The 18,344-nt window shown below is 41.9% G+C and overlaps 1 protein-coding gene across 1 annotated transcript in view; it reads left to right on the plus strand.

Moving 5' to 3' along the window:
* Cfap44 (cilia and flagella associated protein 44) overlaps positions 1-18,344 on the plus strand; it is a 91,389-nt gene that overhangs the window by 64,133 nt on the left and 8,912 nt on the right. The window contains exons 27-30 of the mRNA XM_021185422.1: positions 3,747-3,950; positions 8,157-8,352; positions 13,949-14,059; positions 16,325-16,455. Coding sequence (XP_021041081.1) covers positions 3,747-3,950; positions 8,157-8,352; positions 13,949-14,059; positions 16,325-16,455 — 642 coding nt within the window. The remainder of the gene's footprint in view (positions 1-3,746; positions 3,951-8,156; positions 8,353-13,948; positions 14,060-16,324; positions 16,456-18,344) is intronic.

Raw genomic sequence — 18,344 nt, forward strand, 5'->3', positions numbered from 1 at the left:
GTTTTCTAACTAATCTTTGGGCTTTCTGCAGAATGTTGGAGTTCTGTATCCTTTTTTTTCCTACAGGGCAACACATCACAAGACCCTTAGAACTAAATGAAGTCATGGTAAAGGGAACTGGAGGGACAGTCTTGAAAAGATAAATAGAATGCACTGAAGCTGGAAGCCCCTGCTTTTCACACAACCGTCTCTCTGTCTCTGTCTCTGTCTCTGTCTCTGTCTCTGTCTCTGTCTCTGCCTCCATGTTTCTTTCTGTCTCTTTGGTCTCATTTTGTAACTCAAGTTGGCCTAAAATTTGCCATGTAGTCTGAACTGGCCTCAAAGTTGTGGCTAATCCTCCTGCCTCAGGCTGTCAGGTCCCTGGATTACAGGTGTGAACACCACGCTGGCCCATTCACTCTCCTTTCTTTAGTGCACGGGTTGCTCCAGTAGGAGGGAGCGTCTGTGGCAGTGATTGGAGTCAAAACTATTCTAGAACTGGAATGGCAGGGGCTGTTATTTCCAGGGAAACCAGAACCAGGCTTGGATCAGAAGCGCAGGGTACAGTTTAACCATGGAAGAAGGAAGGAACCTTTCTTGGATAGATAGCTCCCTGCTACCAGACATAAATAAGGAGCCCCTTCCTCATCTCTTTTCAGCTCCACCCTGCAAAAGTGCTCCCTGTAGCTCCCCAGCCTTCATCATCAGCCCTACTCCACCCAGGCCTGTTCTCCAACTAGGCCTGCCTTCCAGGCTCTCTCTCTACCACCATTTCATATCAGAGCTTTCTCCATTATCGCTCCCTTGTAAACTGCAATGCCCAGAGATGGGATCATTCAAAGCACAGACAAGTCCACGCCCTCTCCAACGTCTTCAGCGCACACACTCTCCCTGTTTTTTTGGACTCCATCACCCCTGCAGTCAGCACCTTATGTCTTACACTTGTCTTCTTGATGTTTCCTATGTGTTAGCTTTGTCTTACCAGGTAGAGTTTACAGTCCTTCCAATAATGGCCACATCTCTTCTCTCTTCTGTTTCCCACATGGTGTCTAGCCGTAAGGCACACCAGACACATAGTAGATATTCATTCACAAGCTTCGCTACAATCACACTATTTTATTGATTTTAGTAATTTAACAAATGTCTGTTGGCCATGCTGCATGTAGAGATGTAATAGTCGGGTAGTGGGACCACAACAGTGCTCAAGAAAAACACTCACCACCCTCACAAACCTAGTAAGCTGTCTGCTATGAGAGCCAACAGAACAGGCATAACCCATACAGACCTGCAGACCCCTGTGGTCCGGATTCAGAATTACTTTTTGAAAAAGATAATGTCCTCCTGCCTCCAGAGAAACTAGGAATAATTTAGCCTTATCGAATAAGCATAAAAGGGAGCCCAAATATGCACTCTATAACCACACTTACTTAAAAGCTTGGTTTTTTTTTTCTCATTTCTTTGCTTTGGGTTGATTTCTATATTTTAGCCCTCTAAAATTCTCTAGCAATTTGACCACCACCAAACTGCAGACATCTTACTGTTCATTGTCTTCTAGTAGGGGGCTGCACACACACCAAGTTTTTGACAGTCAAGACTTCCTATAATGTACAACCCAACAAATAACATTCAATGGTTTTCTGCCCCCCACTGTGTGAATTTCCTTAGGGTCATCAATAGTCATGGTTCCCTCTTAGGCTTTTCACTAACACTGAGATAAGTAGGTAGAGCTGTGTCCAATCAGAGAACACATGAGGATGTACAGCAACTGGGCCATAGTGGAATAAGGTCCAGACCAGGAGTCAGGACTTAGATTTTGGAGTTGGGACTTGGATTTCCGTTCTACCTTTATGTTGAGGTAGCCTTGATTACAGGGCAGTCACATTTTACCTCATTTCCTCATTTGGAAAATGTGACAATTGAATGGTTTCTTGTGACTCTATTATTGTATTTACCTATGTAGAAATATTTTCCCTTCTTTTTAAATTTGTATTCTTCTCAAACATTACATCCTTACCACAGTTTCCCCTCTCTCCACTCCTCCCAGGCCCTCCTCCTCCATGCTTTCTTCCTTAGATCAACTTCTCTTCTGTTTTCCTTCAAAAAACAAATAAGTAAGAACAGGCCTCCCAGGGATACCCACCAAACATTGCCTAACAAGATACAAGAAGACTGGGCACAAACCCTCATATCACTGCTGGATGAGGCAACCCAGTAGGTGGCAGAGGGTCCCAAGTGCAGGCAAAAGAGTCAGAGTCACCCCCTCCCACTCCCATTGTAGGGAGTCCCACAGGAATACCAACTACATAGCCATGAGGTATATGCAAAGAATCTTGCTTAGACCCATACAAGGCCAATGATTGTCATTTTGGTTTCTGTGAGCCCTTATGAGCCCTGCTTAGTTGATTCTGTGGACTGTGTTCTCATGTATACTCTTAAAGGTCAATCCAACCTCGCACTCCCCACCCCAACCCCATCTTTTTCAGGATTCCCCTGTGTTTTAGTTCGAGTTTCCATTGCTGTGAAGAGACACCATGACCAAGGCAACTCTTAAGAAGGAAAACACTTAATTGTGACTGGCTGACAGTTTCAGAAGTTTAGTCCATTATCATGGTGGGAGCATAGCAGCTTACAGGCAGACATGGTGCTGGAGAAGGAGCTGAGAGTTCTCCATCTTGATCTGAAGGCAGCCAGAAGGAGACTCTAATGCCTCACTGGGTGGAGCTTAAGCATAGAGATCTAAAATACCACTCCCACAGTGTCATTTCCTCCAACAAGGCCACACCTCCTGGTCTCTCCTCTCCTCATGGGTCAGACATCCAAACACATGAGTCTTATAGGGTCCAAACCTATTCAAACCACCACATCCTGGCTCTGCCTAGTGTTTGGCTCTGAATCTCTGCATCTGTTCCCATTGCTCATCCATTGCTGGATGATGCCCCTCTAATGACAACTGGGGTGGGCCCCTACCTACATTTTCAAAATGTTTTTAAATAAAGTAGTTAAGAGTAATGTTTATTTAGACTAACTGTGAGAAAGCATTGAAAATGGGTTAGATAAAGAGGATATATATGTATGACATATATCTCTATCTATCTATCTATGATGTCACTGAACAATGGCTTAGTCAATAGTAATAAAGTAGCTTAAAGGACTGTATTATGGAATTCCCATCACTGGCCTAGCAAACACATAAGTGGATGCTCACAGTCAGCTATTGGATGGATCACAGGGCCCCCAATGGAAGAGCTAGAGAAAGTATCCAAGGAGCTAAAGAGATCTGCAACCTTGTAGGTGCAACAATATTATGAACTAACCAGTACCCCAGAGCTCTTGACTCTAGCTGCATATGTATCAAAAGATGGCCTAGTCGGCCATCACTGGAAAGAGAGGCCCATTGGACACGCAAACTTTATATGNCCCAGTACAGGGGAANGCCAGGGCCAAAAAATGGGAATGGGTGGGTAGGGAAGTGGGGGGGGGGAAGGTATGGGGGACTTTTGGGATAGCATTGGAAATGTAATTGAGGAAAATACGTAATGAAAAAAAAATAAAAAAATAAAATAAAATCCTAAAAAAAAAAGAATTCCCATCACTAAGCTATGCAAATTTAATGCCGCTAATAAGTGAGTTTATATGAGCATATAATTATATCTCTAGTCAAAATACATAATGAGAAATATTTTAGATACATCAGTACTGCTGGACAGTTTGAAAAAGAACATTTGCTTTTTAAACTTACATATCCTCAAATCTCTTTTATACCTCAGATCAACGAACTGACTGTCACTTTCGATGCAGAACTCCATCTTCTAAGACATCAGAAACTGAAGCTAGATACAAAAATGAAATTATCTGACCTTCACCATCTCACATTATTTCAAGAAATGCTTCTCCTGAAGAATTTTGAAAAACAGGAAAATATTCTTCAAGAGAGAGTTAACTCCTTAGACAAAGAGGAGCAAGACATGCAAGTAAGGGCAGACTGGATCCTGACTGACTGCTCTCCTTAAGTTAGGGAACATGAATTTGATTCCCCAGAACCAATGTAAACAGCCAGACACAACAGCCTATGTCTGTAATATAAGTCTGGGAGGCAGGAAAAGGAGGGTCTATGGATCTTGCTGGTCAGCCAATCTAGCCAAGTTGGCAAGCTTCAGGTTCAATGATACATGGTGCCTCAGAAAAACAAGACAGAAAAGACTAGCAAGATAGCTCAGTGGATAAAGGTACTTGCCAACAAGCCTGATGACTTGAGTTCAGCTCTTCAACCCATTCACTAGACCAGTGATTCTCAATTTTCCTAATGCTGTGACCCCTTTATACAGTTCCTTGTGGTATGGTGACCCCCAACCATAAAATTGTTTTTGTTGCTACTTCATAACTATAATTTTGCCACTGTTCTGAATTGTACTGGAAATATTTTTGGAGATAGAGGTTTGCCAAAGGGGTTGTGATCCACAGGTTGAGAACTATTACAATAGATGGTGTCTTAGTTAGGTTTTTACTGCTGTGAACAGACATCATGACCAAGGCAAGTCTTATAACAAAACAACATTTAATTGGGGCTGGCTTGCAGGTTCAGAGGTTCAGTCCATTATCATCAAGGTGGGAGCATGGCAGTAACCAGTCAGGCATGGCGCAGGTAGAGCTGAGAGTTCTACATCTTCATCCAAAGGCTGCTAGTGGAAGACTGACTTCCAGGCAACTGGGGTGAGAGTCTTAAGCTCACACCCACAGTGACACACCTATTCCAACCAGGTCACACCTATTCCATCAAGGCCACACCTTCAGATGGTGCCACTCCCTGGTCCAAGAATATACAAACCATCACAGATGGAAAGCCAACTCTCAAAAGTTGTTTTCTTGACCATACATGCCCTGTGGTACAGGCATACATGCACATGCACACACACACACAAATACACACATGTACTCACATGTGTAAGAGAGATGTTTAAAAATAATAAAGTAGAAGATGATTGAGGAAGACACATCTATCTCTATCTTCTACATATATGTGAGTACATGTACCCCTGCAGACATATGAACATATACCCTCACACAAAATCTAGGAACTTCATTTGGTTAATATAATTATCTCCTGTTGCAACCACTTTTTCTGCAAATGACATAGCTTGTTTCTTTTGTAAGAACATTTCTATTTATTTGTTGACAATTTTACATACTCATATAATGTATCTTTGCCATTTCCACCTTTCAGCTCCTTCCTTCCAGCCCCCAACTCCTCCCAACTAACCTCATTCCTCCTCTTTCTCTTCTTCCTCTTCCTCCTGCTCCTACTGTTCCTCCTCCCCCTCCCCCTCATACCATCAGAGAATGGACAGTCTACTAATGGCCACACCCAAAGAAAAATTACTCTTCATCCTTCCATTTCACATCCTTTCCTAGAATTGGGACATTATGAGCACTTCTTCATCCCAGATAGAATGGTGACTGCTTTGATTTTGCCCAGGTCTTACACAAGTAATCATAGCTGCTGTGAAGTCATAAGCGTAATGTTTACATCATGTCTAACAGACAGCATTTCATAGCACTCCTTTGATCCTCTGGGCCTTACATTCCTTATACCCCTCTTCTGCATTATCCTCTAAACCTTGGGGCAGGAGTGGTATAGTTGTCCCATTTAGGCACTCAACTATCACCCATTCTTAGTCTTTTGACCAGGTATGAGTCTCTGCATTAACAGCTGTTCACCTCAAAAAACAATCTTCCCTCTGACCAAGGTAGAGATCAGCACAATTCTATGACTATAATCACAGATATTTAGAAGTCAATTTGACAATATGCCCATTTAGCAAAACAACAGTAATAGGTTCTTCTTAGGGTCTATACTCTCCCCAGTTTTTGCCCAGGCTCATAACATAATGCCAGGGATGGATCCTGTCCTGTGGAGCAGACCTCAGCTGTGATCAGAAAGCAGGAGGACACACCTGTAAGTGTCATGTCACTATTGTACCTGCTGGCACATACAGCCTGGAAGGATGATATTCTAGTATGATATTATAGCATGTTGATGATTTGTATCTCACAGTGGCTTGCAAAACCCCATCAGCACTTAGAAAGGAAGTTCTGAGGTCAGTCGAAGCTTGATTTTTCCATGTTGTGCAACCAAAGTTTGTGGTGTCTTTGGTAATAGGGTCCTCTCAGACTGTTATAGGGGCCAGCTAAAAGCAATGGCAGTGGCTTCTTTTGTTTTGGTAGTCTCTGGGGCCTTGCTGTCAAATAACTCATAGGGAAATCCCACATCCAGCATGAATTTTCAGGCCTTAGGTTGATGTGTGTGACTTATTTGGTGTTGACTTTTGGGCAAGGTGAAAGATAAGGAACTAATTTCATTTTTTTTTTTTTTTGCATGTCTGGTTGCTGATGATGCTGTCTTTTCTCCAATGTGTGATTTTGGCATTTTTGTCAAAATGAGGTGGCTATAATTATGTGGACTTGTATCTGGTCTTCTACTCTGTTCTGTGTGCCCAAATTTTAAGCTGTGTTGTTGTTGTTGTTTTCTTCTATGACTCTAACTTGAAACATGACATGATAATTCCTCCAGCAGAATTTTTCTTTGCATACAATTGCTATGGCTATCAGAATATTTCATACTTCCTATGGTTTTTAAGATTTCTATTTCTGTGAAGAATGTCATCAGAATTTTGTTTAGGAATACATTGATCTGCAGATTGCTTTTGTGGAGTGAGAATGGAGATACACATAGTGTTTTCTACCTTGAAAAAAAAAGAAAGATCAACCTGGATAAAACAGCTCGGAAGAGGAAAGCTGGAATCTGTTAGGGTCTACGGATCTCAGAGATTGTTAACTCTCTAAAATATTACAATCATGAAGGAAAAAGATAAGGGGATACGGATGGCAGGAAGATAAAAGAACATAGCGCTAAGAAGTGCATGAGGCATGGGTGGAAAGTATGGTAAAGAATACACAGCAATCCTCCAACCTAACTGAGCAGCTTGTAAACAGAATAGGATGAGGGCATTATAGGGACAAGGGGGTGGGTGTGAGAAGAGAAGTAAAAAACAGGCCGTCAGATCATCTAAGAGTCTCAAGTCTTAGGAAGTGAAACCCTGCCTAGCAGGCTGGCCTATGTTCTTTGGGAAAAGGGGAGTGGGGTGGGGCAGGGGGCAAGTAATAGAAGAACAAAAGAGGAAGAAAGGAGGGAGAGAAGGATAAAGTGGTACTGAGCATTAGATGCAGGGGCAGGGGTGGAGGGAGTAGTGTAAAAGAGAGAGATGAGTGGGGGCACAAAGTCGAATTACTGGCTATAGCTTCTGCTCCCTTGGCAGTCCTTTGGGAGCCTTCAGATGCCTGTCAGGGCCCTGGATGTGGTGCTTTCTTTATTCCCAGATGATTGTGCAGGGAGGGGTCAGATTTCAAATGCTGTCACTCTGAGCAGTCCTTTTTGAAGCTCATGTCTGGTCACAGATACTGCTCCCATCAATGAGCAATTCTTCATGAGTTGAGTTGGAGACGTTGGTCAGTCTTCTGGGATTGGCATTCAGAAATCCCGCTATGAATACTAGCCCTGTGTGTGCCATGTTAGATGCACCACTCCAAACCTCTGACTATGTTTTTCTGTAGGCACCATCTTATTTGACTGTCAGTAAAAATTCTAATCTGGCTAGGTGGTGGTGGCCCAGACCTTTAATCCCAGTACTAAGGAGCCAGAGACAATCATATCTGTGTGAGTTCAAGACCAGATTGGTCTACAGAGCAAGTGCCAGGATACAGGGCTACACAGAGAAGCCCTGACCCAACAAACAAACAAACAAACAAACAAACAAACAAACAAAACCAGCTTAGTCTACAGAGCAAGTTCCAGGATACCCAGGGCTACACAGAGGAGCCCTGAATCAACAAACAAACAAACACAACAGAACCAAACTAAACCAAACCAAAATTCCAATTTGTTTAATTTGGATTTTTCTGTTGACAAAGGTGAACATTCCAAAGTTACTAAACTTGAGTGATGGATTTAAAGAATGTAAATTTAATCAAATAGGCAGTTTTAGCAACATCAGAAATAGATTTCTATTAAGAAGCTCAAAAATATCTACAGACTCTAGCTTTGCATTGGAATGGACATTGTACTCTGAAGCCAGCCTGTTAGAAACGTTATATATCTTATGTTCCTCCCTCCTTCCCTTTAGTGGAAAATAAATGAAACTCTTAAAGAGATGGAAGAGAAAAAGAATGAAATCACCAAACTCCAGGATCAGGAAAAGGCGCTCTACGCTGGCTTCCAGGCAGCCCTGGGAGAAAACAATAAATTTGCGAACTTCCTCATGAAGGTCCTGAAGAAGAAGATTAAGCGGGCAAAGAAGAAGGAAGTTGAGGGAGACGCTGGTTTGTGCTCCTCCCTCGCTTGCTACTCTATGTCTTCTCATCAGCACTAACTGACGAGAGCTGTAACTGAGCTCTGTCTGATGCAGTCCTCACCTACTACTGCACAGACAATGGAGGAGTTCTGTAGGGATTAAAGAGCAGGGGCTGTAAGCTGATGGGGTGTGTTTGAAGAACTGGAGTCCATTTGTGTGGTGTGTGTGTGTGTGTGTGTGTGTGTGTGTGTGTGTGTGTGTATGCATATATGTGTGTACTCAAGTGTGGTGCAGGCATGTATGTGTATGAGTGTATACATGTGTGTGCATGTATATATGTGTACTTGAGTGTGTGGTCTGTGGTGAATACATATATGTATATATGTGTGTGTGTGTGTACCTGTGTGTGTGTAGTGTGTATGTGTGTGCTGTGTGTGTGTTAGGTATGAATTAATACAGGATAGTTTAGGTGAAATGCCTGTCATCAACTTTTGTCCGTGTTTAAGCAAGATTGGTAAGCTGGGCCTGCTGTCCTGGTGTTGAGTTTTCAGAGCTCCCTGTGTTCTGGAGACAAGTCCTTTGTATGCTACGTGGTGTACAACTTTTTCTTCCCATCTGTAACTTTTGTACCTGCAGCATTTGCTGAGGGAATTGTCTCTGTCCTTTGAATTGTTTTTGGCCTTTTGAATCGTGTGTCGCAGTTGCCTGGGTCTATGTGCATGGGTCACGCTCTGGGTTTTCTGTTTTGTTACGGTGACCTACCCTCTTTGTTATTGTGGCTCCACAGTAAGTACTGAACTCAGGTAGACCACTTCCTCCCACAAGTGTCTTCCTTCTCAAAATAGCTTCAGCTGTTCTAGCTCCTTAATCTTTCCGTATTTTAGAATAATGTTGTTTATATCTACAAAGAAATCTTGTTGGACTCTTTACCACGTTTGTGTTAACCCTGTTTATCAGCTTGGCTCTGCATGTCTCGGGCCAGGCCTGGCATGCTTACCTATTAATCAGCATGTTGTATGTCAACACACAGCCCATACTCCTGGTCAAAGACAGGAATGGAAGTCTCTAACCCTGAACTGCCTGGCCCACTTCTATCTCTGGTTCTCATCAAGGCTAAGAATTAGGAAGTCTTTCCTCATCTTTGATTTTCTAGAAGATGCTAAATCCTCTCTCAACATTGAGTAGAATTTGCCTGTGAAGCTATTTGGTGATGGGGTTGAACTACAAAGTAAAATTGTTAATCGTTCCAGTGATATTCAGTCATCTATTTTATATTAGACAGATTTGGGTAGCCAGTTCAGTTTTCTTAAGGAATCGGCCACTTTTTTTCTAGAAAGTTCATGAGTGTAAAGCTGTTTCCTTGTTGTCATTTAGTAACTGCAGGAGTGTTAATATACCTATCACATTTCAGTATAACTATTAACACATGGAAATGATACAAATTGATGTCCTTCATTGAACTTTTCACATAATACATATATGTGACACTGTGCAATTGTCCCTCGGCTGCCTTCTTCCTTCCCCCTAAGGCCTTTCCCAGTTCTCAATAGCCCTATTCACGGGACTTTTTGTTCTCTTTTTTTTCCAATTCTCATCTATAACAGAAAACACGTGACACCTGTTCTGTGTCTGACTCCATGGTATATAAATATCCTCTTTCCTTTATCTGTTCATCTGTGGACAGGCTGAGTCTGTATCTTGGAAATAGTAAATAGTGGCACAAGAATCACAAATCCATTTCCTTTGTATGTATACCCAGGAGTGGAGTATTGGGTCACGTGGCAGTTTTTGAGGAAAGTTCACAGTTTCCCCCCAAAGTTGCCATGCTAATGTACATCCCTGTGAATAGTGTATACTGTGCATAGTGTGTATAGTATATACAGTGCATTCCTTGATCTCCACATTCTCTCTCTCTCTATGTATATATGTATATATATATATATATATGTATACATACACACATATATATACACACATATAATATATGTATATATATCTTACTCCAATAGAATGGTCTCTCTCTCTATATATATATATACACACACACACACACATATATATATATATATATACATATGTATATATATCTTACTCCAATAGAATGGTCTCTCTCTCTCTCTCTCTCTCTCTATATATATATATATATATATATATATATATATATATACACACACACACATAGACAGATATATACATATATATGAGTGTGTATATATATATGCTATTTTATTAGAGAAAGATAGAATCTCTTTGTACATGTAAATGTCAGAATATGTGGGGTACGCTCTTTGTTATTCCTGTACAGTGGGAGCAGTACCCCATCAGGTAATGAGGATTTCCATGAACATTGTTAACACTGACTCTGCTATTAATTCTTTTCCCAATACTGTGACACAATATCACAGAATTAATGACAGAATCAATTAAGGAGTAAAGAGTTTATTTCTGGGACACAGTATATAATGGCAGGGAAGACACCCCAGGAGGAATGTGAGATAGGAAGTCACACTGGGTCTACCATCAAGGAAAAGAGAGAGGAGAGAATTGGTCCCTTTTTCTTATTTTCTTTCTTGCTCAGCCTGGGACCCCATCCCATGGGATGGTGCTTCCTTCATTCTGATGAGTCCTCCTAGGTTAAAGCTTTCTAACGATCTACTCAGACACCTCCAAAGGTGTATGTCTTAGGTGAGTTCAAATCCATGAAAGTTGATAATGATGGTAACTAGCCATCACAACTCTGTAACTGATAGCGATGCTGATGTTGGTTGCTTTGGTCATGGTGAAGAGTCTACAATTCTTGTCTTGTGGTGGGACACCAGTGGGTATCTAGTTGCTTCATAGGAAGGGATAGAGGCTAGAATCACAGCTTCCCCTTGGCAGTGGTTAGTTTTAATTGTCAACTTGATTCAGTCTAGCATCACCTGGGAAGAGGTTCTCAATGAAGGATTATCTAGATTAGGCTGGTCTAAGGGCATGTCTCTGAGATTTATCCTGATTATGTTCATTGAGATGGGAAGACCTGTCTGTCAAGGGTGGCACCATTTCCTAGGATGGGGATTCAGAACGCTATAACAGTGAAGAAAGTGAGCTGAGCACGAATATGCACGCATGAATTCATTGCTTTCTGCCCTTACTATGGGTTTAGTAACATGGCTAACTCAAGCCATTGCTCCTGCAGTTCTCTGCCATAAAGGACCAGGAGGCAACTAACATGGAACTGTGAGCCAAATAAGCCCTTTCTCCCTTAAATTACTTTTTGCCAGGAAATTTTATTGCAGCAACTGAGAAGAAATTAATACATGCTCTAGGAGTCTCTCTTGCTAGTCTGACACAGTGCAGTTATCATTGATGTCATAGACCTGAATAGGTCTGGTGTTAGCAACCACTGTGTTTTTCTCACCATTGCTATTATGGTGATATCTTCTAGGAGGTGGTCTTCAGACTTCCCTACCGAGCCTGCTGTAGACTAGACTGTCCCCTGGGATGATCTGTTGTCCCTATTATTAAAGTAGAAATATGTACCATTCGGTCTTCATTGTCACTGAAGAAGAGTGAGTTCTCCTTGTTACTGCTGTGTGTGGGAATGAGCTCTAGTGCTACACAGTCTTTACTAACAAATGGTGGATATGGACTTGGTACCCATGGCCAGTAGTGAAAGCCCTGACTCTCCTCTCAGCATCTTCTTGGTGCTGCAGGATGGGGAGAGGTGCAGGCTACCTATACAATCTCTTTGTTAAGACAGAGTTTCTCTATTTAGCCCTGGATGCCCTGGAACTATGTAGACAAGACTGGCCTCAAACTTGAACTCTGCCTGCCTCTGCCTACCATGTACTGGTATTAAAGGCACATGCCATCATACCTGTCCAAACCATGTGATCTTTACAAATGCATTGGTGTTGGTGGCAGTGAAAGAGTTGTTTATAAGCTAGCTGTAGCGAATGTCCCCAAATCCCCTACTCTGCCTGCCCTTGATACCATCCTACTTGGAACATTGAGAGGTTTCATTGCAGCCTTCTGAGAGCACATATTTAGGCTCCTCCTTTAGCTTCAGTGATATGGTTGGAGGTGACCGCGGTTTTCCTTTAGTATTTGATTGCAGTAGTATTATCTAGTTCCAGTTTGATATGTTGCCCTGTTTCTAATCTTCTGGCAAGTGAGAGTAAGCTGGACTTTTGTACACCGGCTGCATCAGTTGACGTATCTAGTGTGCCGTCTCATTGACCTCCAAGTCTGACGGGTATGACCCCGGGAACTCACCATGGTACTGCCTTTCAGGTTCCAGGGCATGTGGTTGGTTTGCTTGCCTCTCTCTGTTTCTCAGGATCTTACATTTGTCTAATGCATAGTGCTTAACCATATTTACTGGGAGAACTGGGGGAAAGAGGGTCTAATTCCTTTTCAGGAAGCAGTTAGTCTAGTAAAGATACTTAGAGTTAAAATGTTTCTGATCTGTCTTATATGGTGGTGCAAGTTATTTAAAGTAATTTTCAGACAGATTTTAGATTTTAGAAATGTACAAAAAGCCTGGAACAGAAATCTAGGCTTGTAAGCCTGGTTATACAGGGGGTTAAAATGGGTACAAGTTTGATCTATTGGGCAATTTAGCAATGCTCTGTTTCAAAAAAAATTCACTATAATAAAATTTAAATTAAAATAGGGATAGGGTAAAAGCTTGAGGCAGAGTGCCTGGATAGCATGTGGAAGACCATAGTTAAAAATAAATGAATGAATGAAAAGAATAAATCTTAAAAGTATAAGGTCTGCCGCTTGTGTTTAATCTGATGTTCCATAACACAAGAATCACAAATTTCAGCCGGGCGTGGTGGCGCACGCCTTTAATCCCAGCACTCGGGAGGCAGAGGCAGGCGGATTTCTGAGTTCGAGGCCAGCCTGGTCTACAAAGTGAGTTCCAGGACAGCCAGGGCTATACAGAGAAACCCTGTCTCGAAAAACCAAAAAAAAAAAAAAAAAAAAAAAAAAAAAAAAAAAAGAATCACAAATTTATGCTGTGTGGTACATAGATGTCCCCAAGGTATTTTAAGAGCATCATGGGGCATGCTAAAGGAGTCTATAATCACTTTCCTTGGGGGTGATATTCAGACATTTGTATATTTTATAAAAGTGCCATATACAACATAATAATGAAGAGTTACTCATGGCCCTTGCTAAAGAGCAATTGCATAGACTATCCAAGTGGCTGCGAAAATGACGTTTTGGGGTGGCAAAATAGTAGACTTTCAACTCTGGATGCAAGAATAAATGATAGCCTATAACAGAAGAGCAAGAGACCAGGCAGTAGATAGGAAATTACTAAGGAATAGGGCAATGTTTTCATAAAATCTAACAGAATGTTTACTGAAGGCAGACCAGAGTGATAAGCTTTTAGGGGAAGGGGAGGTTGGAGGATTTTGTCAGCTGGAGAGGATGCGGGTTCACTACCATAGCAGCACTCTTGCTATGACTGGATTCAACAAGCTGAGGACAGGACACGTGATCTGTGTCTTTAATGGTTTTAAGCTTTTCCCAGTATGTCTCCCCTCCCCTCCCTAGTAGTTGCCTGATGGGGAACCCTGTCTTTGGTGCTTAAGATCTGCTCTCCTAATAAGATCATCTTCTCACCTTAGATGAGGATGAAGAGAGTGAGGAGTCCAGTGAAGAGGAGTCCAGCCTGGAGAGCGACGAGGACGCGTCCGGATCTGAAGATGACGTTTTCGATGATTCTATCTGCCCGACAAGTAAGCTGCGCAAAGCCACGCCTTCTCTGTGTAGTGGGAATGGGGGCTATCAACGCAGAGGTGGTCCTTCTCTGTTTTTCAGCTCTCTGGTAATACAATTTAAGAAAAGAATAGTTTTAAATGCATGAAGTAAAGCCTACAAGCTCTTTGGGAGGGATTTCTGGGAAAATTATCATTGTTATTATCCAGTCCTTTAGACGGGTTACAGGTTTTATTAATAAAAAATAATCAATCTATTGAATTCCAACTGCTGATTCAGAGATATTATGAACTATGCAGTAAATTTTAAGTTTAAAATTTATAGGTAAAAGGCAAATTTTGCTTTACACACACACACACACACACACACACACTACAATACTTTCATTTTGACAATCCATACTGGCTTCCTAGAAATTGTTGGTAATTTTTTTTTAACTAGTAAAACTATCCCATAGCCATTAGGCCAACATGATTATAACCTTTATAAGTCAATATTTCAGTGGAGAAAATCCATCCCATTTGGTTTATAAGTTGCTTTAATTTTGAGTCTTGTAATTTTTAAAAAATTATGTGTATGTGAATGTGAATGACAATGTCCACGGAGTCCAAAGGCAGAGGATCCCCCCAGGAACTAGGAATAGATGTGGTTGTGAGCTTCCTGACAGAGGTACTAGTGACTGAATTCAGGTTCCTCTGCAAGCACATTTATGAGTTTTTAACCACTGAGACAGCTCTCCAGCCCAAAGACAAGAATTTTATTTAAAAATTTACAATAAATTCACCGTGTTACAATACAGTGGGATTAAAGGGCTTGAACATCACACAGCCAGTCTAATGGCCGAGCTAGGTTTTGGGATCCTAAATCCCACTTGGTTACCCTATCTTGTGGTTGGGGGAACAGGGTGAAACTTAAGCTCTTATTCAAGCTAGGCTAACACTCAGCCACTGCGCTACATTCCCAGAAATTAACGTTTTTGAGAATGAGTCTTAACTATGTAGCTTAGCCTGGCCGTAAACTTCTAGTCCTTCCTTCTCCATCTCCCTATTGCTAGGACTACAGACATGTGCCACCTACACACAGTCCTGTCTGAAAGAATTACAGGGATGGAAATGGAGAGGAGTCTGAAGAAAAGAAGGTCCAGCTATTTCAATATTCTTATTTCATGTTTTAATCTATTCTTCAGTGTATACATGTGGCATTAGTGTAACACAGCTCAAATAAAAGCATGCACTTGAAGCCCACTGAATCACATGCAGTTTATACCCTTTCACCTCCCTTAAGGAGGGGCTTCAGATATGGCTCACTGAGTGAAATGCTTGCCAAAGAAGTGTGAGGCCCTGAGTTCGGGTCCCCAGAACCCACATAAAGCTGGGCAGGGTAGCAAAAACATGAGAACCCCAAAGACTCAAAGGCCAGTTAGTCTACTGAATTTACAAGCAAACAAGGTGGAAGGCATTGTTGTGTGACAAACCTTTTCCTATGGAGATGCAGCACACACGTCTTCTCACCCCAGATAGGGAACCCACACCAGACCTAAGTATGGATACCGCCATAGTCCAATTTAGTGAATCAATGAGTTTTATTGGAATTACTCACGGGAATATGGGTGAAGGGTTATTTACAGGGACAGAAATGACTCAAAGACAGTTACAGCACCAAGGCCCTGCCCAGCATGAGTGACAGCTCACAAAACCTGGGAACTTGGAGCACACTGCACAGCCAGCAGGCAGCTCAACAGATTGGAGAGTGTCTGTTTCTTCCAAGTGACTCTGGTCTAAACCTCTTCTAGGTAGCTCAGCTGGCTTCTGTTTCTTCCAGACCAATGGGTCTGGCTTCAGTCTTCTTTGCAGCTTAGCTTGTCTGAGAGTCTACTCTGTAGCTCGGCTTCTGTACTCTGGCAGGGAGGGATTTAGTGAGTCTTGTCTGTTTCAGGGATTTCTTGAAGCTACTTGGGGTTGTTTGCCTTGCTGCCTAAGGGACTTTCCCTGCCGGGTAGAATGTTTCAGTCTTGGGGGAAGCTATTACACAACAATGACTCTGAGGTCTGTCTCTGACCTCCACATGCAAACACACACACACACACACACACACACACACACACACACACACACACACACTGCTCACTTTGTTTTTATAAGAAGAAAAATGATTTCTCCCTTGCAGAGTCTGGTGTGGGTCTGTGCATAGCTGCTATGGATTCTGGATCCATGAGCTCCTTGTTTCTTGTACCACCCTGTTCCCTGTCAAACAGGACTGCCTTCTTACTTTAACCCTCTTTTTAGATTGTGATGTAAGTCTCTTTGAACTGGCCCTCCAACTCCGAGAGAAAAGACTGGACATTGAGGAAGCCTTAGTTGAAGAAAAGAAAATTGTTGATAACCTGAAAAAAGAATATGATACAATCTCCAAAAAGGTATGGTGGTCTACGTACTTGTCTTCTAACATACTTTCTACCCACACTCCTATTTCATAGGTGTGACATTGCTAGAAGTTCTCAGAGAAGTTCTCAACAGAAGTTATCAAACAAAGGTCATCACCAGTTGTTGAAAGAAAAAGGATCAGCTCAGGATACCCCAAGACCCAGTTCTCAGCACATAAGAAATTTATTTGCCCTAGAGGGTCAGAGGGACAGGAATCAGAGACAAAGATAGAAGATAAAAGATGAGGGAGGAGGGGTATTGTCCCCTGGGGCAGAGAACTGCTCTGGAGAGGAGACAGAGGAACTTAGGAAAACCTGGTTTATAAAAGTAAACTAGTAAAATCCTGTGTTTGGAAGAGGTGTTTTTTTTTTTTTCAGATATGCTAATTAGGCAAGCCAAAGGGGCCTTTTGATTGCTGGACTTGAATGCTTGGATAGCTGGACTTGGAAGTCAGCCTCAGGAGAAGGAAGTGGCCAAAGAAGGGAGTAGACCTTGGGTGCTAGATTTAGGAATGTAATCTAATGGTTTTGTTTGTTTTGTTTAGCAGAGCAGAGGGGATGGGGAGAAGGGCAAGGCCAGCAGAAGCCATGCTTGCCACGCTGCTTCCCCTCAGCTTTCCCTGTAGATCACAAGCTCCGTAGTGTGGCAGGCCTTGGCTCTCTGGATGGCAGCTTTTTCTTTATGCCACTCATTTGTCTCCCAGCTTTTTTGAGGACATAATTCTATGAGCAAATAGATATCATAGCACATATTATATAATAAATGTGTGGGTGTGGGTGTGTATAAATAACACTCGGGAAATAGTGGGTCCCTGTGTTAGTGATGGAGCCTTCTTAGAAATGAGATGAAGATAAGTAGTTACAGAAACCCTGGAGTTTTCTCTCTGGACTCTGTCTTCTGGGACTGATGCACTCACTGTGTGTTGGAGGTCACAAAGCAAAGCTGTCCTCATCCTTTCCCTTTTGACTTTCTAAAAGAGAAACTCCTGTTTAGATCTTGTTTAGAACAGTGCCATTCAACTTGGTTCGCATTTAGAAATTTTTTTTTAGTGGATTTGTTTGTGTGTTGGGTTTTTTGTTTTGTTTTGTTTTGTTTTTTTTGGTTTGGTTCAGTTTGGTTTTTCAAGACAAGGTTTTTCTGTGTAGCCCTGGTTGTCATAGTACTTGTTCTATAGACCAGGCTGGCTTTAAACTCAGAGATCCACCTGTCTCTGCCTCCTGAGTGTTGGGATTTATGGTGTGTGCCACCACCGCCTAGCTTTTAGTGGATTGAACATTTTTTTTTTTTTGGTAATGAAAATGTTTAGGACTGTTGGACTTTTTTTAGGCGATGGAGAGTATAATTTGTGGATGCTTCTTAAATAAATAAATAAATAAATAAATAAATAAATAAATAAATAAATAAATTTCTTTGAGTCACTGTAACAACAACAACAACAACAACAACAAAACCTACCATTCTGATAAAGATATTATGCCAAGGGCTGCTTTTCATATAGAAAATAAAAGAGAAACCTCTTAAAAAAAAAACAAAACAAGTTTTTATTAGATATTTTCTTCATTTACATTTCAAATGCTATCCCAAAAGTTTCCCATACCTCCCCCCCCCCGCCACTCCCCTACCGACCCAGTCCCACTTTATGGCCCTGGCGTTCCCCAGTACTGGGGCATATAAAGTTTGCAAGTCCAAGGGGCCTCTCGTCTTAATGATGGCCGACTAGGCCATCTTCTGCTACATATGCAGCTAAAGACACGAGGTTTGGGGGTACTGGTTAGTTCATATTGTTGTTCCTCCTATAGGGTTGCAGATCCCTTTAGCTCCTTGGGTACTTTTTCTAGCTCCTCCATTGGGGGCCCTGTGTTCCATCCTATAGATGACTGTG

The sequence above is a fragment of the Mus caroli genome, chromosome 16 (genome assembly GCF_900094665.2).
Source record: "Mus caroli chromosome 16, CAROLI_EIJ_v1.1, whole genome shotgun sequence".
In the NCBI taxonomy this organism is placed as follows: Eukaryota; Metazoa; Chordata; class Mammalia; order Rodentia; family Muridae; genus Mus; species Mus caroli.